Source organism: Neolamprologus brichardi, chromosome 17 (assembly GCF_056152115.1).
Source record: "Neolamprologus brichardi isolate AB-2024 chromosome 17, ASM5615211v1, whole genome shotgun sequence".
Lineage (NCBI taxonomy): Eukaryota > Metazoa > Chordata > Actinopteri > Cichliformes > Cichlidae > Neolamprologus > Neolamprologus brichardi.
The window spans coordinates 9730171-9757170 of record NC_142120.1 but is presented as its reverse complement, the minus strand read 5'-3'; the positions used below and the strand labels follow the sequence as shown (position 1 = coordinate 9757170).

The 27000-nt window shown below is 40.7% G+C and overlaps 1 protein-coding gene across 1 annotated transcript; it reads right to left on the bottom strand.

Annotated features, from left to right (window-relative positions):
* Positions 1–3621: 3621 nt before the first annotated feature.
* gpr37b (G protein-coupled receptor 37b) lies at positions 3622–25436 on the bottom strand. Its single transcript, XM_006780653.3, has 2 exons — positions 23663–25436; positions 3622–10349 (listed from the first exon to the last, which is right to left on the bottom strand). Exons 1-2 carry the CDS (start codon positions 24722–24724, stop codon positions 9531–9533), a joined length of 1881 nt encoding a protein of 626 aa, XP_006780716.1. The 5' UTR covers positions 24725–25436; the 3' UTR covers positions 3622–9530.
* Positions 25437–27000: the final 1564 nt, after the last annotated feature.

The window sequence follows — 27000 nt, the reverse complement described above, 5'->3', positions numbered from 1 at the left end:
ACTAAGTGATCTCCTGCTATCTGTTTGTAAGGAAGATTTAGTTATATCTGAAGCAATAATATGAAGCTATATACCATGTTGTATATGTGGATGGATTGACAAGTAACATCAAATGATCCTGATGTCTGATGTCAGCCACAGCCAGAGGTAAACTGAGAATTTCCCTTACTGGAAGAAAACTAGAAACCTTACAAATCTGTAATGTAAACCTACTTATTCAATTCAATTTTATTTATATAGCGCCAAATCACAACAAAAGTCGCCTCAAGGCGCTTCATAGATACAGAGAAAAACCCAACAATCATATGACCCCCTATGAGCAAGCACTTTGGCGACAGTGGGAAGGAAAAACTCCCTTTTAACAGGAAGAAACCTCCGGCAGAACCAGGCTCAGGGAGGGGCGGCCATCTGCTGCGACCGGTTGGGGTGAGAGAAGGAAGACAGGATAAAAGACATGCTGTGGGAGAGAGACAGAAGTTAATAACAGATATGATTAAATGCAGAGAGGTCTATTAACACATAGTGAGTGAGAAAGGTGACTGGAAAGGAAAAACTCAATGCATCATGGGAATCCCCCGGCAGCCTACGTCTATTGCAGCGTAACTAAGGGAGGTTTCATGGTCACCTGGTCCAGCCCTAACTATATGCTTTAGCAAAAAGGAAAGTTTTAAACCTAATCTTAAAAGTAGAGATAGTGTCTGTCTCCCGAATCCAAACTGGAAGCTGGTTCCACAGAAGAGGGGCCTGAAAACTGAAGGCTCTCCCTCCCATTCTACTTTTAAATACTCTAGGAACAACAAGTAGGCCTGCAGAGCGAGAGCGAAGTGCTCTAATAAGGTGATATGGTACTTATAATGTCACCCTTAATTGATGTCAGTAGACTGAAACATTATGCGCTGACTTATCACGTGGTTAAAATGATACAGTGTATTATATTTAGTTGCAAAAAAGAGAGGCAAACCAACAATCAAAAGAAAAATAACTAAAATTTTCCAAGTCACAAAATAATCAGTTATTCATTAAACATTTCTGTGTTGCATAACTGTCCTATCAATGTAAACAGTGTAACTATACTTCTTTACCTCATTGTGTTGCATAATCAAGCCCCGAATGGGTCCATTAGAGCCTGAAATAGAACTTTAAAAAAAAACTGAAAAGAGATTAAAAACAGTCTGTAAAAACTGGATCAGGCCTTCTGTGTGATCATGAAAAGGCTTTGCTACAGTAAGAAACTGCTGGGGAAAAGCATTTGAAGACAGTGACATAATGAGACAACAAAAAGACAGATAAACGCATTCACACACATCAAACACACACACACACAGACAGAGTGACTCTCACAGTCAGCCAGGACTGCAGACACTTTACAAAGTATGTTGCTGATTGAGGCTGATTGAGGCTGAGCAAGTGCACTGGCAGGAGGCCAACTGTTTTGGGGGGAAAATTATCAAGCTGAGTGGCACATCGCCCGTCAGCTTTTCTGCGATGAGAAATCCTCCCGTAATGTAGACAGACACACACACCCGCATGAATATGCATTGCAGAGCTTCTTCTGTGAGATGAGGGAGGAGATAGATAGCGGTGGGAGGACAATACATAAAAGCCATCTCAAAGTGAACAAATCCTCTCGCTTTTTACCAGACATTTAATTTCTTGTTGTCTGCCTTGAGAGATAAATGACAGATATTTAGTGGATTTGATTCAAAGTGCAAAATGAGCTGCTGATTTCATAATAATGGACTTCAAATGAGATCTTCTAAATGCATTTTAATTACTTAAAATAATGTTTCAACTGCTTGAGACATTTTAATAATTTGTCTGTGCACCATCAAAGCTCTGTTAGAGTGATTTATTTAGATCAGATTTGAATAGGTGAGTTGTGTTCTCCTTTCTCTCTTCCTGTTCAATGTCACAACAACCTGCTGTTTTTAGCAAACTGAAAGACATCTACCTTTCCTACATCTCTCCAGCCCCTCGCTTTCTGTTTTGACATGAGACTGCGTTACATAAAGAGCAAAAATGAAAGCGACCACCTCCTCACAACAGTGGGAGTGATCCACGTCCTCTTGGGGACTGAGCAAAGACGTCTTGGTTGGTGGTTCTGGAAGCTTTCTGGCATCGCCACGTGTGTTCCAACACGACAGCTAATTCTGTTACAGGAGGCATAAACAGTTCTGTTCTTATCGCAAACACAGACCCGGGACGTCGGCTGCTATCGTCAGCGTTGTATAACACTTTGGATGCAACAGACAAAGAAAAGGCAACAGAGAGAAGAGAGGGAGAGAGGGTGTGTAGGATGTGTTGCAGCACAGTGATACATCACTGATGAATATTTTAAATGGTCCCCTGTTATGTGAAGAAGAAAAATGAAGACAGCTTTTGCTAGAGTACAGCAGTAGTAGGAGGATTTTACAGAAATCAGAACATGGGGACACAAAGTTTGTGAGTTACCCCAAGTAGCGGGAGAGTTTGGAGTAATTATTTCCCTATTTCCTAATAGTGTATTCCTACACTTCAAGCTGTGTGCCCAACTCATACATCGCAAAATTTCAAACAGTGCTAAAAATAAGGTGAGTGGCTGACTGAGAAGGAGTTGTTGTAGGCCACAGATAAATAGAGAGCAACACAGAATACCAAGGCACCTGTGGCACAGTGGGCTCATTTGAGGTAAAAGACTTTCCCCTTCAAGAATTCCCTGAAGCGGACATTAGGGTGGTGGAGGACCTTGGCTCTCCTTTGCCATATCAATTTAAGCTGTTGGCTCCGAGCCCATTCATGCTCGAAGCCAAAACTCTCTGAGGTGAGGCAGTGCATTTGCAAGAGAAGAGCTGATTAAGTCGAGGGATTGTCCATCTTCTGCCACTGCTGAGCCAAAAGATAGAATGACAAAGTGCTGGAAACATAGATGTGACAGCATCACGCAGTTGATGCAGATTCGTCAGCTACACACATACGTAATGCAAACTCCCTGTTCCTCTACATCCCAAAGTGTTACACTGAACTCATTGTTGTGTTCAAGAAGCCGGTTTGAGATGATTTGAGCTTTGTGACACGCCATATTATCCTGCTGGAAGCAGCCACAAGAAGATGGGCATGGCCAACAGCAATATTCAGGTAGGCTGTGGTGTTTCAGCAATGCGGAGTTGTAGCAAGGGGCCCAAAGTCTCGCAAGAAAATATCCCCCACTCCACTACACCACCACCAACACTGGCCTAAACTGTTGATACAAAGGAGGATAGATCGAGGTATATAAGTCTGATAGAGGTGAACCTGCATGTGTGAATGTGCTCTGCACGCATGACTATGTGAGTCCAAGTGGATTTTATCAGACTGTGAATGCAATGCTCTATAGAGATGTATGTGTAACTTCCAATTTTTGATGCTAAAATAGAATAACTATTTATCTTTGGTGTCTGCAGCTATCGCAACAACTGCAATGAGTGTGTATGATTACAGCTTTAGACTATTTCTACTTTAAATGTATAAAACTCCAGCAACTCAAGCTTTTGTATATTTGAAGTTCTGAGGCTTAAGCACACGTTCAGCTCTTTCTCTTCATGTCATTAACAGTGATATAACAACCAAACTTTTTTATACCTTTAAAAAAGAATGCCGTTTTAACATTGCAAACAGCTATTTATTACAACACAATAAAAAAACAACAACTTTTGGTCTTGCTAACTCGATGAAGAACTTTTAAAGTCTTAAATGCTGGACATGAGATCTTCCTTGATTTTCATAATGTCATCTGGGCAAGTTGCATGCCAGACCGGGGTGTCAGTCATTTTACAGCTTAGGAGATAAGGAAGATAAGGTAAGTTTCGAGCGTACATCACAGTTTCCTCTACACAGTAAAGTAATGCTACTATAGTTAATGAAAGAAATCTGTCAACACAACTCTTTGGGCTTAAATTTTAAGAAATTATTGGGTACAATTAAAGAAAAGTTTCTCATAACTCATAACCCCAAACTATCCCGTAATGATAAAACAGAATGTTATATTTATTTTAGACCCACCCCCCATTTTCTTTCATTGAATTATCTTCATCCTTCATTACTTTGGTATAGTATGAATGAGTGTGGGGGAGGTCTTAATCAGTACAACAAGCTGTAAAATTGCACATACAAAATTTTGCACACTGGAACTGAACCATTCAAGAAATTAATCAAAAGCAAATTATTATTTGAGCTTTATTTTTAAAAACTCATATCATGCATGTATATTTTCTGAGCAACTTGGGGGAAGCAAATAAGTTTATTTTACTCAAAAGCTTTTCTTTTGGCTAGTAATACTCAGAGTCAGAATATGTACTTTAAAGGGAACGCATTATTACAGAATGTTAATTCAGCTGTCAAAAAAGGCTCTCTTGAAGCCTATGGGGAATTTATAATACTTCTTATCCTGAATGTATTAGGTTGCTTTATGGGGATTCAGTGTTTTGATCTTATACGCATTAAATGACAGGACCTTTCAGCCTTTGTTGCTTTGTTATAGCTTTCACATCTCTCCCAGCACTCACAGCTATTGTGAAAACAAACAAAATACATCAACACCACTGTAATAGTACATTTAGCAATTTAATATAGTTCTCAAGATAAAGTTCTTTGATAAACAAAGGGACAGGTTTTTTTTTTGGCTATATAAAAAGCTATTAGAAACGAGTGACTAGACTTTGAGACAAAAGTGGTTGTGTGCTTACATTTTCAGGTATCAAATACAGACACGTTTTGCTCAGAGTGAAGAGGATACTCACAAACTTCGGAATAAACGTCTCACTGACTGATTTACAAGACTCACTTCATCAAGTTTCAACCACATCACTACACACTGAGCCACTTATGAGCGATACTTCCAGAAATATGCAGAAAAAAGAGAGTCAGGTTTAGGAGCCAGTTTAAATCTATGTGCCATCAGATAGCAGGAGATAAGTGGGAACTTTCAGTCATTAAATGAGATACCAAACCATGCTCCAACTTGCTTTTAAATTGATTTGAAAGGGAAAAACTGGATGGTGGAAAGCCGTAAAAAGGGTCATACACTGACCTACAATACATAATAGTGATGTAATAATAAAAACTCTCAAATAGGCTGCAGGGTGTTGCTTTTCAGGCAGCATCCCTAGGAACTCATAAACTGTTCATTACAGGCAAAGGGCCTGAACTGATTCAAATTTTCTAGTAATATTCATCTTCCTGTAGTGATAGCGCTTAAAGTAAACTGGCCCCTAAGCTGAAAGAGACATCCAGAGATAGAGTGCTACTACCACAAGAGCACAAAAGACAGACAGAGAGAAAGAGAAGGTGTTTGGCAGTGCAGTCGTATGCAAAAAAGTCATCGCAATATACAGTATACCAATGACCATCACACCTGGGTCATCACACAGGTCACATAGGTTAATGTTAGTTTTCAGTATTTAAATAAATGGAACTTTTGATGTTTTACAGATACAAACATTATTTGGTCATCTCCCACCCTCTGGATGCCATCCCAACTTCTAAAGCATACACTTGTAATAATATAGCATATATTTAGGGTTTTATCTATTAAGTTATTCATAAATTTGACAGGAGTAATAAATGAGATTGATGTTCGAACCTTGTTTTGACCCAGGTCTGATTAGTAGGATTAAGAAAACGGATATACAGTACAATACACTTGAAATTACACACTGAAAAACATTTCATTGGTTCTCCTTAAAAGCTCAAGTAATGAAACTGCAAAATGTATTCGAGGTCATGACACTTCATTTAACTGGTTGCTAGGCCCCGCCCTCCTTACGGTTGTGACGTTACTGGTGGTTCCCATTACATTTGCAACAATACTGGCATTTACCATCAAAATGTTTACTGAGTTCTTGATTTCAGAGGTAGAGATAAACATGCTTCTCATATTTTCTTTAACCAGCTGCTACCAAGCTTTCACCTTCTACTGGCAATAAATACTAACTTTTTGTCAAAGCTGCTGGCGTCTCTGAGATTGTACAAGGTGGTAGAGAGCAAATGTCACTGTGTCTGAACTATAAAAACACATTACAAGCCATCCAGGACACTGTGGTTTGTGTCTTGTATAGGAGATTTAAAAAAAAATTCTTGGTTAGGCTTAAGAGCCAAAGTAGTTAGTTATGTTAGTTTAGGTTTGGGATAGGGATATTTCTAGTGACTGACTTGCTACCTATTAGACTATTCAACTAATGTTTAAAAACATTTAAACTGAGCACATGAAGTTGAACGTGAGCCAAAAACAAAAAATTTGAGTGTGTTTTAGAAATCATATATAAAAATGACGTTCCTCATTAATCAAATCATGTTTTAAATGTTCCTAAGCTGTGCACCATGCACACTCAGCTGTGCAGCATACTTTGCTGAATTTGGCTAACCTTAGCAGCGCTAACAGCTGTAGACTTGGTTTCTTCCATATGGATACATCTGCCTTCAGTTGCTTGATTATAGTTTCAGTTTATTCTGACAAGGTTTACATACAACTATCTCCCCGCACCTTTTTGCACTGTTGCAGGACAGCGCAGGTTAGCATGGCTGTCATTTATTTACTTTCCCTTTTCCTGCTTTACAGCTTCCACTCAAAGTGCATCATTTTATTAATATAACTGCCGTTGTTCATTAAAAAGATATTAATAATATGTTTAAGCAACCTGTCAATTAGCCACAAACATCCCTAATTTAGGAAAATTTCATGGTTCGGGTTAAAATATGTCTCTTTACAATCCTTCGTTGTATACTACTGCTAAACGGTAGCCAGTGTGACGAAATGTCACACCAAATGGATCACAAGTTGGAAACGGTAACAGGGCTCACCATTTACAACTGCTACTGTAATTAGCAGATTAAAACTGGTGCAGCTAGCTAGCTCAGCTAGCTTAACTAAGATGTTATTGTAAGTAGCACTAATTGGTTGAAAATGCTGTCTTCAGCTTCCTTCCTGATCATTTTAATGAAAAACTGCTGTCCTAACTATTAGCTGATCTTGCTCTTGCTAAAAGACTAAACCCAAAAACACACACTGCAGGCAAATAAATCTTTTTTATTATCTTAAGTGCATTTAAATAATGAGCATGACTATAAATAGTATAAAACATGGACGTAGCTTCCATATCAGAACAATTAAGCTAATACGTAAGTGGCTGGGGGGAAATCGCTGTGTGCCTTGACCTCTTTAACACTTTCCTGTTGAATTTATGGGCTCAGTCACTCATTCTGAGTGATACTGAGTGAAATATTAACCTTATATTTTTCTTTATCTTGGTCATACTATGTTTAAAAATGGGGGGTTTATCTGTGGTATGAAACTGCACAACCATTAGCTAACGAGCTGCCAATCACAAGTAATTAGCCCAGTGAGCCTTCTGCCCTCTTTGTCACATCTGGATTTTTGCAACCAAGGTAACGATGGCAGAAACATTCAGAAACCAACAGGTGATACTACAGTAGCTACACCCATCTTTTATCTGTTGCCAAAGCTCAAAATGTGTCTATTTACAGATGCAGAAGTATGACTGGACAATTACCAGTCAGGGTAGGGGGTTTAGCCAGTGGTCCTGGTCCTGCCATAGGGTTAATAGTAGCACTTTGTTTTACAGTTCAGAAATAGTAAATAAATAACCTGTAAATAAATAACAAAAGGCCCCGGCCTGGCCTGGGAACGCCTTGGTGTTCCCGCGGATAACCTGGAGGAGGTGGCTGGGGAGAGGGAGGTCTGGGCTTCTCTGCTTAGGCTGCTGCCCCCGGCCCCGGATAAAGCGGATGAAGATGGATGGATGGATGGATAAATAACAAAAATAAGAGCTGCTTTGTATTTACTATGACCTTTGTAGTTGTTGGTGCAAATGTATACTTGCTTCAACAACAGTTCCCTAGTATTTACAATGTTTCACTTATTCTTTTTTAAATAATATGGTGTTATATGGTTGGTATTGTATTGGTATGGTATTGAATTATTGACAGAAAATTATTGCCTTTTTTAATATCTTACATAATTAGTAATGTGGTATAAAACAACAATGATAAAATGTGTGCACTAGTTATTTATTGTATCTACCAAACTGTACAGTGTTAAGTAACTAATATTTTGATTCATCTGTAAACACCAGTAAATGCTACACTGTAAAAGAAAGTGCCACTATATTCTTAGTTGTGTCACTCTGAATAAAGGTAGTAACTGAATGTAGCAGCTCGGTGATACTCTTTGTTGATTTTGTTCATCTTTTACATTATTCAAGAGTCCCAGGTAACTGTAATCCATCTTCTTGACCTGAAACAAAGTATGCAGCTAAATTTCTTGTGATTCTAAGTCGAACCTATGGATCTGTTGTTTACAGCGCATTCATCATAAGAGCACCAAAGAAAGTGTACAGTATATATACAGCCCAACGTGTAAGGCGTAACATCATACAACAGTGTAGTGCAGATACTTCTATCTCAGTCCACTTCGTGCCGAGTCCGTCCCTTTCAGTTACATTTCACGGTGTTACGTTCCATTAATTTCCGGTCTATTCGTATTCAATTCAGTCTGCATTGTTTCATTCAATCCCATTCCACTTCATGCAACGCTAATTTGATTTCAATTAGTCCACTCCCACACGTCAGTGTTTGTTGTACTCTGAGACCAGCCCAGCTTCGCTCGAGTCAAGCGGATATTTTTCAATATACAATGTAAGTGTGGCTGTGTACATTTGGATTCTCCAGTGCAACCTCCTCCCTGTGTTTTCCTTTCGCAAACTACCATTACTGCTGAGTTGGCCTTTGCTAGTTTAATTATCATAAGCCTTGTTCCCATATGTGCACCATTACACGAAGCATAAACTGACACCTGATGTAGGTTGTAAACTTAGCTGTACTTCTTATGGGCAGTGTGAGCCTACATGTTTAGGTGATACTGCTTAGATGTTGTGTCTGAGTTACTATACAAGGTGCACTTCATGAGTAATTAGCTAACTCTCTAAAATTTCAACTATGACATATTTGGGAGGTGATTAGCATTGATTATTTTCTTGGACGTGTTTTTGTTTCGTGGTTGCCAAATCCACATTTGTTATCACAAATAACTGAAAGACCCTACTTGTTGTGACGTATTTACAGTGTAAATACTCCAAATTAGATTATTTCTTTAACTTGTGAAGAACCAGGCCTCAACTGGTTAGGAGGTCATTACAACTACCCCAAAACATTTAGCTAAACAAGGCTTACAAAAGGGAAGTGAGTAAGTCTTAAAGGTTTCAGGCAGGACTGCTAAAAATAAGTACTGACCAAGTTTTAGAAGCACCCCATGGCAAGAGTGGAAAGACAACTTTGCCTTTTCTTATATGTCCTGGAAAAACAGTTATACAAATATCGTAAAGTTGATGATCTTGAATAACAGGATGAACATATTTAGAGCACCCAACTTCCTTCATGCACCCATTTAGAGATGTAAGTGGACTAGGTAAGGCAAATCTCTCCTAGCCGAGTCTTGAGAAATACTAGCCACAGGCAGATATCAGGCTAGTGACATCACCTTCCCTGATGGTAATGTCAGTCTAGCAGTTGGACCCAGCAGGTGTGTAGTTACTCAGCTCCCTGCGGATGGTGCTGAATGGCGACAGCTCCAGCTCAGTAGTGCACTCGTGTTCATTGTCGTCACTCGCTGTGGCTGAGGAGGGGGCGTGGTTACAGCAGCAGCAGCAACAGCAGCAGTCCAGGAATGCCCTGCCTAGCGGACGACACAAGAGGAGCAGCAGTGCCGGCGTCACGGCGGCCCGACAAAAGAGCAGCAGCTGGGAGAGGAGATGGAGCACGGACATGGTATGCTCAGGAACTCCGGCCGCCATGTAGGCAGAAACTATGTTGCAGATGTTCTCAGGCACCACGCACGCGCCGTAGACGATCGCCAACGCGACGACTGTGCAGTTCATCTGGCTCTCTAACCGGATCTGCTTCTTGTTGCTGCGCACGCTGGCCTGTTCTGCATGCCGAATCTTGCGCGCCGTCACTAATGAGCACCCGATTGTAAAGAGAGTGGGGAGACAAAAGTAGCAGCCAAAGCACCACCACAGCCGAGCACCCTCGTACGTCAGGCCCAGCACATAGAGCATGTCAGGCAGTGAAGTGGATATCCTGATAATGCAGCGTTCCACAGGGGGCTCATCTGGGATTCCCGTGTCCTCTGCCACGAGCTGTCGAATGAGGAGTTCCGGGAGTGCCAAGAGAAGGGCGCCGATCCAGATGACGGCTAGCTTGGCAGTAGTAGATGTGCAGTTCTCTATCATCTCGTAGTACATCTGGACATTGGTGGCTGCACGGAAGCGGTCGATGCACAGAGCACACAGGGTGAAGGTGGTCACACCCAGGGAGGCCACCTGAGCAAACAGACAAAGAGAAGCCCATTAAACATTATTCAGAAATTAACATGACACGTAACACTGCGTATATCCAGTGGCTTTAGCTGACTGAAATGCATTGCCTCAAGAGCGTTGCTCATATCTTGAAATTGTGCATCAGCACAGAATGCATGAGGGGGAAATTAGGATAAAAGAGCTTGTGCTAACACTGGCCTTACACGAGTGATTATCTAAAGTCATTTCAACAGGCGGATGGGCTTATCTGTTTTCAATTCTGATTCGCCTGTGACACTCTGCAAAGTCACGGCTGCCAGGCTATCGAGCATAACAAAGAAAAGATACTAAATTATCTCAAATGGAGAAATTATATTTCAGAATCTTGAAGAAGGGCTGCTTCGTGTAGAGTAAGCAAATGTGTTTCTCTGCATCGCACACAAACACATCAACTTTCACCAGCTGAAAAATCAGCCGCCACCAATAGAAAGACAGCAGGACAAAGTGTAATGGTACCAGCTGTTAGGTACACCTGACAGTGGCACAATTACATGCAGTGGGGCAGCAGAGGCACAGTGGAAGGCTCTAAGCTGTGATTAACACTGTAGTATCCCTTGATGCGTGTGTGTGTGAACTGAAAGCAGACTTTAAAAAGTGTAAAAGAATCTTTACACCTAGTGTTTAATAACAATCTAATTAGCAAACTTCCAAAAATATTATGCTTTCCTGTTCATTTCTCATTCAAATTCAGCACACAACAGCTAATTATTTGGCACTGCATCTGCCTTTTAGATATGAGAATTGTCAAATTTCGCCAACACCTGAAAGCATCTGTTGGATTAGCCATCTTTTTGGCACAGTGTGGACCCTGCAAAATGGTCCTCTGCAGCTGGAGCATGTGCGGCCTAAACATCCCCTGACCCTCTGTCCTTCCTCATACAACACTGCTTCCACTCCTGCCCCTTCATATCCAATTTAATTATAACAGCCAGCTTCCCAGATGGCCCCATTGAGCTGACTTTAATGTTCTAAACACATACTTCCTGGATAGATATAGATGTTCAAACAGGAACACGCACACATGCTGACCCTGATACACATGGAGGTCTAAGCAGGCTCATAAAGGGTCGTAACCATGAGGGAGGTGTATGCTCTCTGAACAGTAGCTGTGATGAATGTGACTGCATTTGGGAGCTGGAGGTTTTATTACTTGTTGTGCCAAAATATTGCAACTGCCACTGATTTGTTTCTGAGTGTATTTAGGATGTAGTGAAAGACATGTTCCTTTTAGAGCATCTTGTGTATGATTTCTTGTCAAACTCTGAACAGATTAATCCATTAGTTGGTTTGGTTTGTCAAATTTTGAGCACACTTGTCAGATGTCATCTTACACTTAGTCCTGCAAGTTTTTATACAGCACAACTGTCTGCTTCTTGTAATAGAAATGAGCGTCAGTCTGGAGCTGTTATAGCAGTGAAATCTAAGCAGGATTTGACAGCCCCATGCTGTTCATCTACAGCATGAACAAAATGCAAAAAAAAAGAAAAAGCACACCCTTCAAATGTTGCTGCAGTACAGGCACAGAGCGACTCTGCTCGCTTGATTTATGCGTCACTGTGGATGCCACTTACTGAAATTGCGTTCTGCTATTACCCTACTGCACTCTTGAGTGTACATACTATGCAGGGATGCATGTTAGGCATAAAACACGATGTTTGTTCTACAGGGTGGGCCATTTATATGGATACACCGTAATAAAATGGGAATGGTTGGTGATATCAAAGTCCTGTTTGTGGCACATTAGTATATGTGAGGGGGCAAACTCCTCAAGATGGGTGGTGACCATGGTGGCCATTTAGAAGTTGGCCATCTTGGATACAACTTTTGTTTTTTCAATAGGAAGAGGGCCATGTGACACATCAAACTTATTGGTAATGTGACAAGAAAAACAAAGGTGTGATTGGTTTCAACGTAACTTTATTCTTTCATGGGTTATTTACAAGTTTCTGACCACTTATAACATGTGTTCAATGTACTGCCCATTGTGTATTGGATTGTCAGTGCAACCCTCTTCTCTCACTCTTTACACACTGACAACAACACCGCAGGAGAAATGCCAGCACAGGCATCCAGTATCCGTAGTTTCAGGTGCTGCACATCTCGTATCTTCACACCATAGACAATTGCCTTCAGATGACCCAAAAGATAAAAGTCTAAGGGGGTCAGATCGGGAGACCTTGGGGGCCATTCAACTGGCCCATGATGACGAATCCACTTTCCAGGAAACTGTTCATCTAGGAATGCTCAGACCTGGCACCCATAATGTGGTGGTGCACCATCTTGCTGAAAAAACTCAGGGAACGTGCCAGCTTCAGTGCACAAAGAGGGAAACACATCATCATGTAGCAATTTCAAATATCCAGTGGCCTTGAGGTTTCCACTGATGAAGAAAGGACCCACTATTGTACCCCATATACCACACCAAGCCATCACTTTTGTTGTTCCAACAGTCTTGGAGGGATCCATCCAATGTGGGTTAGTGTCAGACTAATAGCGGTGGTTTTGTTTGTTAACTTCACCATTCACATAAAAGTGTGCCTCATCACTGAACAAAATCTTCTGCATGAACTGAGGGTCCTGCTCCAATTTTTGTTTTGCCCATTCTGCAAATTCTGTGCGCCGATCTGCGTCATCCTCGTTGAGATGCTGCAGTAGCTGGAGTTTGTAAGGGTGCCATTTGTGAGTAGCTAATATCTGCCGAAGGGATGTTCGACTAATGCCACTCTCCAGTGACATGCGGCGAGTGCTACGCTGTGGGCTCTTGCTACGCAGTGGGCTCTTGCTGAATGAAGCTAGGACAGTCACTGATGTTTCTTCATTAGTGACAGTTTTCTTGCGTCCACATTTTGGCAAATCCAACACTGAACCAGTTTTACGAAACTTAGCAAGCGGTTTGCTAACCGTAGCATGGAAGATGGGTGGTGTCATAGGGTGTCTTGCATTGAAATCTGCTGCAATTACCCAGTTACTGCGTTCACCAGATATCAACACGATTTCGATTCGCTCCTCATGTGTTAACCTCTTCGACATGTCAATGGCTGTGAACAAAGAGAAACTTGTAAATAACTCATGAAAGAATAAAGTTACGTTGAAACCAAGCACACCTTTGTTTTTCTTGTCACATTACCAATAAGTTTGATGTGTCACATGGCCCTCTTCCTATTGAAAAAACAAAAGTTGTATCCAAGATGGCCGACTTCTAAATGGCCACCATGGTCACCACCCATCTTGAGGAGTTTGCACCCTCACATATACTAATGTGCCACAAACAGGACTTTAATATCACCAACCATTCCCATTTTATTACAGTGTATCCATATAAATGGCCCACCCTGTAGAACAAAAAGGTGTTCTTGCACTCAAATAATAGCTTATTGCATTTAAATGTTCCATCCACTATTTAACATTTGAATATGTTGTATAGATTATTTTTCTTTTTTTCTTTCTGTCATATACTGGTTACAGTGGTGGATGCCCATATTAAACATAGCCAGAGGCCAAAAGTTCAGACTTCAGACTTATCTAAATGCTCAGTTTCGGAAGTCTGTGAGATGGTATATTCCTAATTGGTCATCTCAGGCGCACACCTCTGGCTTTGAGCTCACCAACCTGCTGTTTAAACCAGTGTTTTTCTCCATTTTTTCCCCCTTTATTATTGTGAAACATCATATTAGTCTCTGTGTCTGACCCACTTCTGACAGACACAAATATCCATCCCGTACACAAGAACAGGTAGTTGCAAATGCTGAATATTTCATAAATAGAACAACAGGCCTGAAATTGGTTTTAAAGGCAACCGAGCTTTGATCAGCATGTCAGGGCGGAGAGCAAGGGCAAGATGAACAAGCATAGCTTTGTACTGGATGAGAGAGAGAGAGTCCAACAGTCAGGGCGGGTGGGGGTGGAGGGTTTGGGGGGGTGAAGCTGTCAGTGTGTTTGTGGAAGGGGGAAATGCAAATGAGAGAATGAGAAACAGGCAGAAGAGGAATGGAAAGTAAAGAGGGAGTCAGAGAATGAAAGGGAAAGAGAGAGAATGAGAGCTGAACAATAGCAGAGAAACACGTCAGTGAGTCTAACTCACTGAGTGACGGAAAGAAAGAAATAACCCACGACATCCTCAGAATGATTAACAATGTTAATGTGGCATTTATCCCAACCAGCAGCATGGACCTTGTCATGTTCAGTTTACCTGAAGGCAAGACAACAGGTCTGTTAGCTTCAGGGACAGAAATCCTGCAACAGTAATCCTCTGATCCAAAAAACCCCAAATAAATAATATATGTACACTCCTGTTGATTTTATACCTCCTGTCTCTTTCTAAAGGAATAGCTTGAGATTTTTAGAATCATAGTTATTTTCTTTCTTTTCTTTCCGATACCGAGTATCAGTCAAGCAGAGGAACTCAATAAAGATCTAAGAAGGACAAATCACAAGTTGAAAAAGTTTCTTAGATACATTTATAAATAATTGGAGATTCCAAGATTATAGTTCAAACAATTGTAGGCAAGTACAAGTTACAGATGTTTAACCACTTTGCACAAACTGTCGACCTCAAATGAGACAAAATTTAGGATAATCAGGAACAACCCAGGAACCGTAACCTGGAAACTGCTGGAACACCAGCGTCACTGTCCATAGTGAAGTGAGTTGTACATGGTCATGGACTAAGAGGGTGCCAAGCAAGAAAGAAGCCCCTACTCCAAAACTGACACCTTCAAGCTCGACAATAATTTGCAGCTGCTCAAACAAACAAGCCAAATGCTGTCTGGAGAAATGTTTTACAGTCAATTGAGAACAACGAGCTGTTTGGTCACAATGAGAAAAGGTTTGTTTGGAGGAGTAAAGATGAGGCGTTCAGTCCTCAAAACACTACAAATTGTAAAGCACGGTGGTGGTAGCGCTGTTTTGCTGCCAGTGGTACTGGTACATTGCACAAAGTGGATGGAATAATAAAGGACGACTACTTCCAAATTGTTCAAGTTCATATCAGCTAGAAAACTTGCACAGAGTTGGGTATTCCAATGAGAATGAACCACACATGAAACACATCTGTATACTTTTGCCCTGTGCGGATTAGAGAAAAATCCAAGAGAAAATCCAAAATAAATTCAAACTTATACATTCTATTCTTATTGTGTAAGTCATTAAAGATGCATGCTGAACCATCTTCACCCTGGAAAAGAGCAGTTCAAAGAAATTATTAAAAGCCCCAAATTAGCATTTTAATGCACATGATGGGAGTATGTAGACTTCTGACCACAACTGTATTTAATAATAGGAACAAAAATTGACTTTATGATTCCCTTTAGTTCTGTGATTGGAGCCGCTTCCTACCAAATAATACCAAATATCAAATAATATCAAAACCACCTGTTACCACCTGATGATAGACAATTTGCAAAAGAGGTCAATGCAGTTTTTCCACTTTATATCATGAATTGCTTCTCAACCTTGAACTTCAAGAGCTCAGAAAAAAAACCAAAGCCATGAAAAGGCCTTTCATCTACAACACGTGTTTTTAAAATTCTGGCAGTCCATCTGCACAGCAGGTGAGAAAGACATTTTCCCCTGGTGCTGTTTTTTAATAACGGCCCATTAAGTTGCTGATTAAAGGTCTTGTGAGCTGGTGGTACAAAGGCTCAAGTTATTAATTGGCTCTTAACAAGGACTGGTGGAGCATTTGAGGCCATACTGTGACTACAGCCACTGTCAGAGGGTAATGGGTGTTATCAAGTGATGAATGGGCTAATGTCGAAACACAACAATGCGCAAACACAACCACACACATAGACAACCAGTCTGGTAGTAATGAGCCAGGGAGACAAAGGGTTATTCCAGCTGCATTGCTTTTCTCTTACAGGAGTGTGTGACCCAGTGCAGGCTCCAGAAGACCATAACTCTAACCAGAGAGACCCTGCCAATGACAGCAACCATCCATCAGGTGGGCTGCATGAGCAACAGAGACAGCGGATAGATCAGGGTTAGAAGGCAGGTCCTCTGCTCATGCCCGTGTTTATGCTGAATTTTTGAAATGATCTTTCTATATGGTTGATGTATACGGAGGGTAATAGCAGACAGAGAGCAACATCCAACCTTGTGGACCTGCTCATGCTAGCAAAACAAAAAAGGGCATAGCTTCTGCTGTTAAATATCTATTGCTTGTTTTCTGTTATCTTCCGTGAGTCCATCCATTTTAAGTTATAGGTGACTGAAAGCTATCCCAGCTGACTTTGGCAGACAGACTGGTAACTTGCGTTGGGTGTACCCTATCACGGGGCACATAAAAAGAGACAGACAATCATTCAGGCACACTAATGTAATGCTAATGTAGAATCATCACTTCATCTAATATGCACGTCTTTGGACTATAGTGCCTTGACTGTTGTTGTGATCTGGCGATATACAAATAGAACTGAATGGAATTATAGGAAAAAACCTAACTAGCCCTAACTTGACAAAATCATTGTAAACACACAGGCAGAGGCCAGTGACGCTACTGTTACCAGGTAATGTGTCGCTAGCCTCTCAAACCAAAGGGGTAACACAGTTTGGAGGAGGAAATGCAATAAATATAATACCAAAAACAAAATATTGGTGTTATGAGTTCTTTTGTCTTTGATAGGATTCAACACACTACATATTAGTAGATTATTTACAAAGCTGTTCTAATGACTTTCTAGTCTGTCAGGACCAGCGTGCTGTCACACCACTCCCCAGCTGCCCGGTGGGGTGACGACAATAAATCATCAGGATTTATCAGGAATGATAAAAGTGTGCACTGAAAACTTTATGGTATGGGTTTCAATAGAGTACCTCCTGTAGATTTAACTTGCAGATGTTCCAGTACTTCTGTCCATATAGTGCAACTAAAGGCTAGACGTCTATTTATTCTTTATTAAGGGTAGACGTTATTTCAACAGAAATTCAAACATCGTCCATGATATTCAGCACCGAGAATGCTGCAGGAGTCCACTATTCATGTTGAATCCATCTTGGGTAAATGGAGTTCAGCAGCACATTGGGTGCTGCAGGCTGCCGTAGTCAGCTGAGGCAGTAAGGCTCTGCTGGAGCTCTCCAGCTGCTACTCAGTGGTGTACTGCTATAGAAGTTGATGTTAAAACAAGCTAACTGTTTGTGCTGAAAAAGACAAGTAACTAGTCACTTCTTCATTTAGAAAAAAAAAGAGGAAATATTAACAAAGATAATTATTTCTTACTGTGTTTAAGTCATCCTTTTAAAAGTAGCGAGCAATTAGCATGTTATGTTTTTTCTAATACACTACGCTGTGTATCTCACTCTTATGTAAAACAGAGTGGTGGAGAAGGAGCAGTTCATTTTGCAAATTATCACTGAAATATTGCAATGGCATTTCTGGTTGTTGCAGAGACATGTTTTGAATAATAGCACATTAGCGTGGAAAAATAAGGCATTAATTTGATGTAAAAGGCCCTGCATTAAGGAGGACAGCAGCCCATCCTCCAATGCCCTCTACTGCCATTTCCTACAGACTGTATGACTGGTAGTGGTAATCTCAGTTTCAATAAAGTAATCTTTAAAAACAGAATAAAAAAAACATACTTCCAATGGTTTATAAAAAACAACAACAAAATAAATAAAAAAAACCACATGGTCCACTTATGTTTCCAAAGCTCTCCTCTGTGGATGACGTTGCTCAGTAGTTGTGGCGATGGCTTAGATCTGATGAAACAGCTTGCGCGATTTTGCTCTTGTGATGAAAGAACACGTGTTCGAAAGCTTCGGAAACAAATATATAAAAAGTGTGTATGTGCAATACACTTCATTGTGCATTACACATGCAGAAAGAACGGGAATGAGTACTTAATGGGCTGCTTTGTATTTTTTTTTAATTACATTAAGAGCAACAGTGCTCTATGTCATTGCTTTCTGTTTTTTCCTGACTGTTTCTTCCAGACAATAAATTTCTCTTTCATTGAATTATATCCTGACGCGTGGCAGATTTACCCTGGACGCAAAAAAAAGGAAAAAAAAAGAAGGAATGCTCTCATTCTACAGTGGCGGCTGGAAAAGTCCTGTTCCAGGTCATTGATTCCTGCCTGGAAGTGTTACACTGAAAGCAATACAAAACAGAACAGCTTTCATGTTCTATTCTCTTCTATGAAGCCTGATTTTGTGCTGACCTATTCTATGTTGACGTAAAGCTGATATGCTGCTTGTTTTCACTCCACATAATTCATAATGATAATCACCCAATGAATATTTCATTTACATGAGTAATTACCAATTTAGGCAACTGCGTCCAACGGCAACCCCGATCTTTACCTCATGCTGTTATTTGAACTTGTCTGAACATACAAAACACCAAATCTACTCATCCATGGACAAAGAGCTGGCTGAATGGACTCACCATCATGCATAATGAAGAGCTGCTAATCACATACTCTGAATAATTCAAATACGTATACTCCAATTAACAATTACTCGCATGCCTGACAGGCTGAGAATGCAAAGGGCGCGAGATCTAGTTTGTGTTTGTGTACTTAATTTGTGTTTGTCAGTGTCTACGCGTTGTAAGTGTACATCTGCATTTCAGTTTATATTAATGTAATATTCATTCTGTCTCTAAGTGTATGTGAGTGTGCGTGTCCCAAGGCTTGTTTCTAATCACAGATAGCTGATGCGGAGAGGAGAGGGGGGAGAACAGCCGCAGGCAGTGATCAGTAGGGAGAAGGACATCCTACCCATATGGAGAAACACCACACCCTACTGACTTTGTGAATGTGTGTGTGTATGTGTGTCTACAGGCTAGATGGTTACCTAGATTTTAAACCAACATAGGCTTGGACACATATAACTGTAAATAGTAAGAGATTCTCATTTCATGACCTCTGGTAGACTTCTAAAGATCGAAACATAACGGTATGGTAAATGAAGATAAATATTTTTGATTTTACTAGCAAGGCTATCATTTTGGATTCTTTCTTTAGAAAGAAAATCATAATTGCAACTGACTTTATATTCCTTCCTATATTCCACTACTGTACTTCATACAGCAGACATAAAGAGCAGACCACATTCTAATTCAGTTACCTGAGGGTCTGCGCCTCGGTCTGTGCACGGTGAGTGTGTATATGTCAAGCTGATGTATGTCCTGCCATTATCGCCAATTTCGACACTGTGCATTGTGGCCCTCGGTGGGTCCGTGCAGCCCTGTTCACTCTCTCCTCATACTCAAGCTTTCTCTTGCACTCTCTTTTCCTCCAGCCTCTTCGACGGTCTATTTCACTATGTCTGCCTGCTGAAGCCCTGTCTACAGAAAATACCAACAAGGCCAAATACACAAGGCACAAACTAAACTAAGCCTAAACTGAAGGATGATATTGGCCTTATAGATTTTTATATACTGTGCTTAGAGTTAGAAAGAAGGAACTTTCAATGAATTAGATAAGCTAGAACATACTTAATGTATCCCAAAAGTTAGGAAATTTATGATAGTCAGAGAATCAGTTTTAGTCAAAATATGAAAGACTGAAAACAGGTTGGATGAACGGCAGTAGAGACAGGCAATAAACAGACGGATCATAAAGGATTCTTTTTTTTATGAGCTAAAGTCCTGTTACTGTTGTCACACTCAAAGTTCTCACATAAAAACACTTAGAAATGTATATAGTAAATAAAAGCACAAGTTGTATATAGCAAATATAATCAGTTCAGGTTCTAATGGCTCTAAGCAGATGCTATATGGCTACACTAGTATTGAGATTGCCAATATAACACTAATTACAATGCATCTTTAGGGAGATGTATATCCCATGATGATGATTGCCAATTATCTATCTGTCTACTAATGGGAGAAGTCATTAGGCTGTTGCATATGGGTTCAGTTGTACAATACTTGCAAGACTGCTGAAATATAAGTGTACAAATTTTGTGTAAGATTCAGTTAGTGGGATTTTGCATTTTGGTTGAATTTTGTCCAACAAACCATGTGCCCAATGCTAAAAAGTAACACAATATTATCAGAAAAAGATGGCCATTCAATCAATGTGTCTGTGACATTGTAATATCTCAGATGCCTTTTTCTGTAATGATTTACAAGCATTTCTTTAATTGGGGTTAATAAGATGTATATAAATCACTCTTTTACAAAAGCATAGCTTTAAATCAACCTTGACAAATGACTTTTTCCTTCTGGCTTATACAATGCTTACTGCTCCATTTATTTGTTATTTTACTCTAGTTTCAGGTCTTATTCTAATAAACTGCCAGGTGCAAAGACCCAATTATTGTCCATTAGTTTTGCCTTTTTTGGGGGCTCTGTCCCCTTACTGCCAAGAGGGGCAGTGTGCAGTGTGAACAGGCACTGTATCTGAAATGATGTGGGCTGGCAGACTGGCTCACATTTTTATTTTGTGCAGCATTTCCTGCTGTGTTTGCTCACATCTCACACCAAAATTGCTTTTTCTTTGAGGTTTAGAAATTCCACACTCGACTAAGCACTGAATAAAACAAGATTTACTTAAAGCAACTCCACAGGAGGCTCCTCTCTTTGCACAGACACTCATGCATTATCTATAGAATCTCCTGATTTGAATACATACCTGAATCGGGTTCTGTGTCTGTCTGTGTTGTGTATTTATGCAGGCTAAGTGTGACTGAGACTGTGTCCTTATTTCAAATGATAATATCCCCTGTGACTCAATTTGGGTTAAGTGAAGAAAGAAGTCACTCCATAGGGTGAGTGTGTGTGTTTCGCTGAATGTTCCACAGGGAAAGATTGAGCCCTGGGCTGCATTACTCACAGCCTGTTTGATACATGCATGCACAAAGACACACACGGAACACAGACAGCACCCTGTGCACATGTCCTGATACATATGTATATTAAAACACATCTTGAAATGAAGCAATAAACATATGGAGACAGGTGTGTACAGCTACTTCACAACAACATATTCTGTATTAAAAATAACCATTTGGTCTGTGCGGTGGATGTGTGTTAGTCAGGTTATTAAATATTATCCCGTGGTCCCTGGGAAGCTCATATGCAATAACACAGGTAGGGGGCCTGTTTCTCTTTGATCCCCCAATAATTAAAACATATGCAGTCACAAGGTGTTTGCAACACGGTGCACAGTGGACTGATACTAAATATGAAGATGTTATTATACACTAAAGAGTAAGTATGCAATGCTAAATATAATCTCTACTTATTATTGATCATTTTTTGCAGCTTCTGCAAAACATCTACGCCTAGTAAAGTGCAGAGCCTGACCGATACATCAGCCTATATTAGCCTTTCGCTGATATATACTGGTATCAGCATTTATTATTATAGATGAGATAAGATAAAGATAAAGAACTTTATTGTCGTTGTAGTTATACAACGAAATTTGTTTGGTAGTTCACAGAGGCCAGCAGCAATAAAACAAGAAGCAGCACAGTAACATAATAACCATAGTAAACATAGTAAAAGTATAAAATATAAAGTAAAAAGAAGGCACTTAGCACCGTAAATAAAAAAAATATAATAGTATTTACAATATGGTATTATGTTTTGAGTGTTGAAATTGCATGTTTTTCCACCAAGGAGCACTCTGCAGACTCACAGGTTTTTTAAACTCCATTATCATATTATCTTATAAAGGACTTTAAAAAATCTGCTTATGTTTGTGTGTCTGAATATAAAAAAACAAAATACCAGCTGATATATCAAAATATAGGATTTTTTAAATCACCAAATATCAGTATCAGCTTTAAAAATTCCATCAGTCAGACTCTAGGAAAGTGTGAGTGGACCTTTACCTTTATAACTTCACTGAACAAATAATAGCCAGTGAGCATATGTGACCATAAGCTGACAATTGAGTTAAAATGAAGAAAAAGCACCGACTGGTCTTGGATTTAGAAGCCCATTGTACACTCGAGCATTGCCCTAGAAATTGGCCTTCAGCTCTGTCTCAACACCCTTATAATTACAGTTGCATGGAAACTTCTAATATAAGATTCACCAATACCAATACCCGACAAGCACCACAAGCCCATGAACATATCTTCCTGGACTAATTCTGACCACTTTAAAAAGGCGACCCCTCTATCTATACATTTGGTTTAAATGTAAAAGGTGAAAATTTATCTTCTTAGGGCTTATTTTTTGTTTAAAAGTGAACGTTTAGGAAGAAAAGGGGACTTTTTTAGTGGTGTCACTACAAAGGAGTCTAGGTTTAAATCTGCCAATTATGTGAGGAGTTTGTTGAGTTGTTGAAAAAGAGTGACCTTCACTTTTAAACCAAATTTAGACATAAAGGGACACCGTTTCAATGGCCTGAACAGATGGCCTTTAAACCAAACCTTAGTGTAGATTATACGTCAGGCATAGGTATCTTTAACATCTCAACAGGTTTTTGCTGTATGGCTGGTAAGATATTATTAGATAACAGCTCTTCCTGTTTGCAGGCTCTGTAGCATCTGGAGGGAGGACTTGAAGTTAAATTCTGATCACTGACTCTGGCTTCTTGCCCGGTTACACAATCTGACATTTACTCTTATCTTTCTTTCTACCTTTGGCTGCAAACAACATAATTCCTACGTAGTCATGACTCAGATGGGTTGCCCACAATTTCTCTGTCTTCAAATCAAGCATCTTTAAACACATATGTAACCTCCCCCCTTCATGTTCACTTGAGGCGGGCCATGCCAACAGCCATTCAAAACAAGCTTAAGCTGTGCCTGAGCTGGAATCCCCTGTTTTACACAAAAGACATTGCGCTTGTGGGTGAATCTGACACTGGTGTAATTGCAGTAAAAACACAAAGGAACGGTATCAGCATACTACTACTGCTTATGAATGCTGGTGCGTGGGAAGGGGAGGGTACAAAAAAGGCATGTGCAATGCCTTCCTCAGGTGTATGTATGATGAAAGCAGTGGTGTGTAAGCCAAAGTAAATGGCAGATACTGAGTGGCTGTCAAACATGCTGGTGCGTATCTGTGCTTGTTTGTGTGTTTGATGCCTCCAGGGCTAAGTGAGATTCCTCTCCAGTTGCAGCAGGTGCACAAGTGCCAAACAGATTGCCTTGTTATTGGGTGAGGTGTCATCCTGTGACTGTGTGTACTTTCAGGTCTGTCAGTGCTTTGAAAGTGAAACCAAACTCTTAAATTAAATCTCTATATAGGCAGGCAACGAAGAGCATGACACCTAAATGACATTGACTGAAGGGATCAATTCAAAACATTTCACCTACACATGTGAGAAATTTGAAGCAGAAAAAAGACACAAATGAAAGCTGGGCAGAATTACCTCCACATAGGGCACCACTTTGCAGGCAAATTCTCCCAGCAGCCAGGACTTCGTCAGTTCGTGGAACACCACCATGGGCAGGCAGAAGAAGATGAGCACAAAATCCCACACAGCTAAATTTGCCAGCAGAGAGTTGGAGATACTCTTCATGTAGTAGTTCTGGCACACGATGCACAGGATGGCAATGTTTCCCGCTATGCCCACCAGGAAAATGACCCCGGAGACGCACGTGATCGCGTAAGCGCCGTAAGTCTCACTCGTCACCGGGTAAAAGGGGTTCTTGATCTCGTTCTCGAAATCCTGCGAGCTGGGAGGGGTGATCGGCGTGGCGTCCCAGGGGTTCTCCTCTCGGAAAGTGAAAAACTCACTCCTCCTGGTGAAGAGGTCAAAGGGCAGTTCGGTGGAGGTGAGGGCCACCGGTTTGGGCATGGGTTCCCACGGCGACGCGTGAGGTTGAGCCAAAACTACAGAGCTTTTGTTCAACCGGTTTCTCCCCCTCTTCCACGCTTTCTTCTGTTCATCTTTTGTGCCTCTCTTGTGCCTCTCGCCCTCCTCGGGTCCCCCTCCTCCGTCTCCCCAACCCATTGAAGATGGCTTAGCCGCATTGTAGTGTCCACCTGCTGGCGTCCCCGTACTACTAAACCCGCCATTCAACTTTATCCTCCTATTATGGTGGCGCGTCGAGTCCCAATGTGAGACGGCGTTGGGATCCTCCACGGGTGTCAGAGTCCTATTGTAGTCGCGTTTGCTGTGTCCATTTCGCCGAATTTCTTCTGCAATTACCCTCTTCCAGGGGTGAGTGGAGTTAAGGGTCCCTCTGATAATTGCCCGCTGTGCCTGCAGCTCTGCCGAAGACGCACCTGTGGCGTACTCGGGCAAAAGCGCACGGTCCCGGGCTTTGTTTTGATGACTCTCCCGGAGAGACCCCTGGAAAGTCTTGCCAGAGTACGCGCTGCTGTTGCTCTCATCTTTAATCCGAACTCCTCCATTATTTCTCAGAGATAGCAATACATGTATATGGGCCAGTAACACGAATAACGTCCTAGGCGGCAGAATCTGCATGATCCAGGAAATTACTGAGCGCAGTTTAAATCTTCACGAGTGCATGATCATCACACCTCTATGGAGCTCGGGGATAATCTTCTTTTTAGTCAACACCCATGTTGGAAACCGTACAATAAATAGCACAGGGTTACATTCGCTCTGCAAACTTGCAAGTATCCCAGTGTCTTCTTCTGCACTATTTGCACTGCAGCTGCAATAATCTCCAAAACGCCCCCTCCTCCTCGTTTTCAAAGTCTTGGCATTAGCAGGACAGCGAGTCAGTGTCCGGATCCAGAGAGAGGGAATTGTTGCATATGCACGCACAAATCAGCACAGCATCCAGTTTCCAGCTGTGCGAAAACCCAGATCCTCTGCGAGTATGTGTATGATGTTAATTCATTGGGTTGGGTCGGCAGCAGCAGCAGCGTCAATGCGGTGCAGTCCGGGTAAAGCCCACCAGGCTGTGATGCACGGGAGTAGAGAAGAGAGAGAGAAGGAAAGAGGAGGGGTAGAAATCGGTCTCTTCTCTCTCTGTATCTCTTCCTTTCCTCCTTTGCGTCCAGTATCTTTCCTTCTTCGCTTTCTCCTTGGGTAGGACCGTGCGCTGGAAGAAAAATGCACTCCCCTGGCGGCTAACCCCGATCTGTCACTCTCCATCCATCATGGAGCATCTAGCAGCCCCGGAGCAGGCTACGGTTACAGCAACCCCCCGGCAGAGAAGCCTGCCACGCCCGACAAGACGTGCTAATAAATATATTTCCCAGTTTTTAATTTTTACGCATAGGCGGCGCTGTGATATCAACGCGCATTTAAGCAGATGCCTTCCAGTCTAATTTGTTTAGACTCAAATAGGAAGCAAATTGCCTCTGGGTAAACTATCTATACTTATTTCAAGAAGAAAATCAACTTTTAGAGAAAAATCTCTTTCATCTAAGATATCTTGATTTGAGCTCAATTTATCTGAAGCGCCTCCCCGAGGCATTTTTTAGTTATGTTAAAAAAAGAAACACTTTCAGACTCGGCCTACTACTTCATGAAGATTAATGATTCATGCTTTAAATAATTTCACTTGTAAAAGTTGCTACCCATTAAAAGCAGCTTTCACAGTCAGTATCGTCACCTCTCCACCTTGGCCAGTTGGGTCATTCGGATTCAACCTTCACAATTTCAGTGCACCGGGCTGCAAACTTCACTTTCATGCCTGAACTGATCACTGTGGGCAATATATACAGTAAACATTGATTGCGACTTGTTTTACGACTGTACCACAAATCATTCAATATACCTTTAAAATGATATTTGACTCTGACCCTAAGCTTTACTCAGAGGCTTTAAGAAGCACTCCAAACACTCGGATATTGTAAGAAGTGGCTTAACCGAGAGGAAACGTTTCCCTCGTGGATTGCAGTGTTAATTAATGGAACATTTCTTGAGACCACTTGCTATGTTAATGCACTCTAATTCCACTTCGACTTGACTGTTCTTATATGTCTGTCTTCTCTTGCAATTTCTTCATTTTGAGTTAACTACTTAAACTGCTATTGTGACCATAACAGGTATAAAGAGCAGTGACTCCAAAATCAGTGTAATTATGAGCTGCAGTATGCTTCTGCAGCATCATTTTTTGGGAGAAAATACATATAAAATGTAGGGAAAACCCCTTAGTATACTTGTGCTATACCAATACCTCATGATTTCAAAGGATCATCATTAGTTTGCAAATTCTAAACACATTTTAATGACAACTAAATCGCTTTTGAATTTCTGCAATAATTAGTCGATACAGCAAAGCACACCTTTCATCTTTTCATGTATTTTGAAATTGATTTGGTGGAGCGTTGGAATGTGGATGTGTCTGTCTCTAAATCACTTTGGGGCAGTGCTGTTGTTTCAATGGTTATAAATACATGTAATTATATTAATGGCTATTAACAGGCTATAAATAAAATACATACATGTTTGCGGTATATTTTTTCATTTCCAAAAAGTCATTTATTTAACACAGTTAAGTAAGCTACATACTGATCTTTGAGGATTGAAATAAAGTATTAAACCTATCAAACTAGTATCGATGTGATACCGATACCAACTCTGGTATCGCTACTAACGATATTTGAATTTATTCCCCCCACCCATCTCTAATAATTAGCAAGGTGTTGCAAGTAATGGAAACCCAGTTTAAATAATTAAAAATAGGCTAACGGATAAACCTTTCAAATGATAACAAGAAAATACCTGTTTTCATAGTAATTTGAAATGTTTGTGGTCATATAACAGTGTTGTTGAGTGAAACC

What these genes read in the sequence shown, in the direction of transcription:
- gpr37b (XM_006780653.3), bottom strand. Translation starts at nt 24,724, where the DNA reads ATGCAGATTCTGCCGCCTAGGACGTTATTCGTGTTACTGGCCCATATA. An exon ending in AAGTGGTGCCCTATGTGGAG is followed by an intron (nt 10,350 to 23,662) that starts GTAATTCTGCCC and finishes CTGTTTGCTCAG; the next exon opens with GTGGCCTCCCTGGGTGTGAC.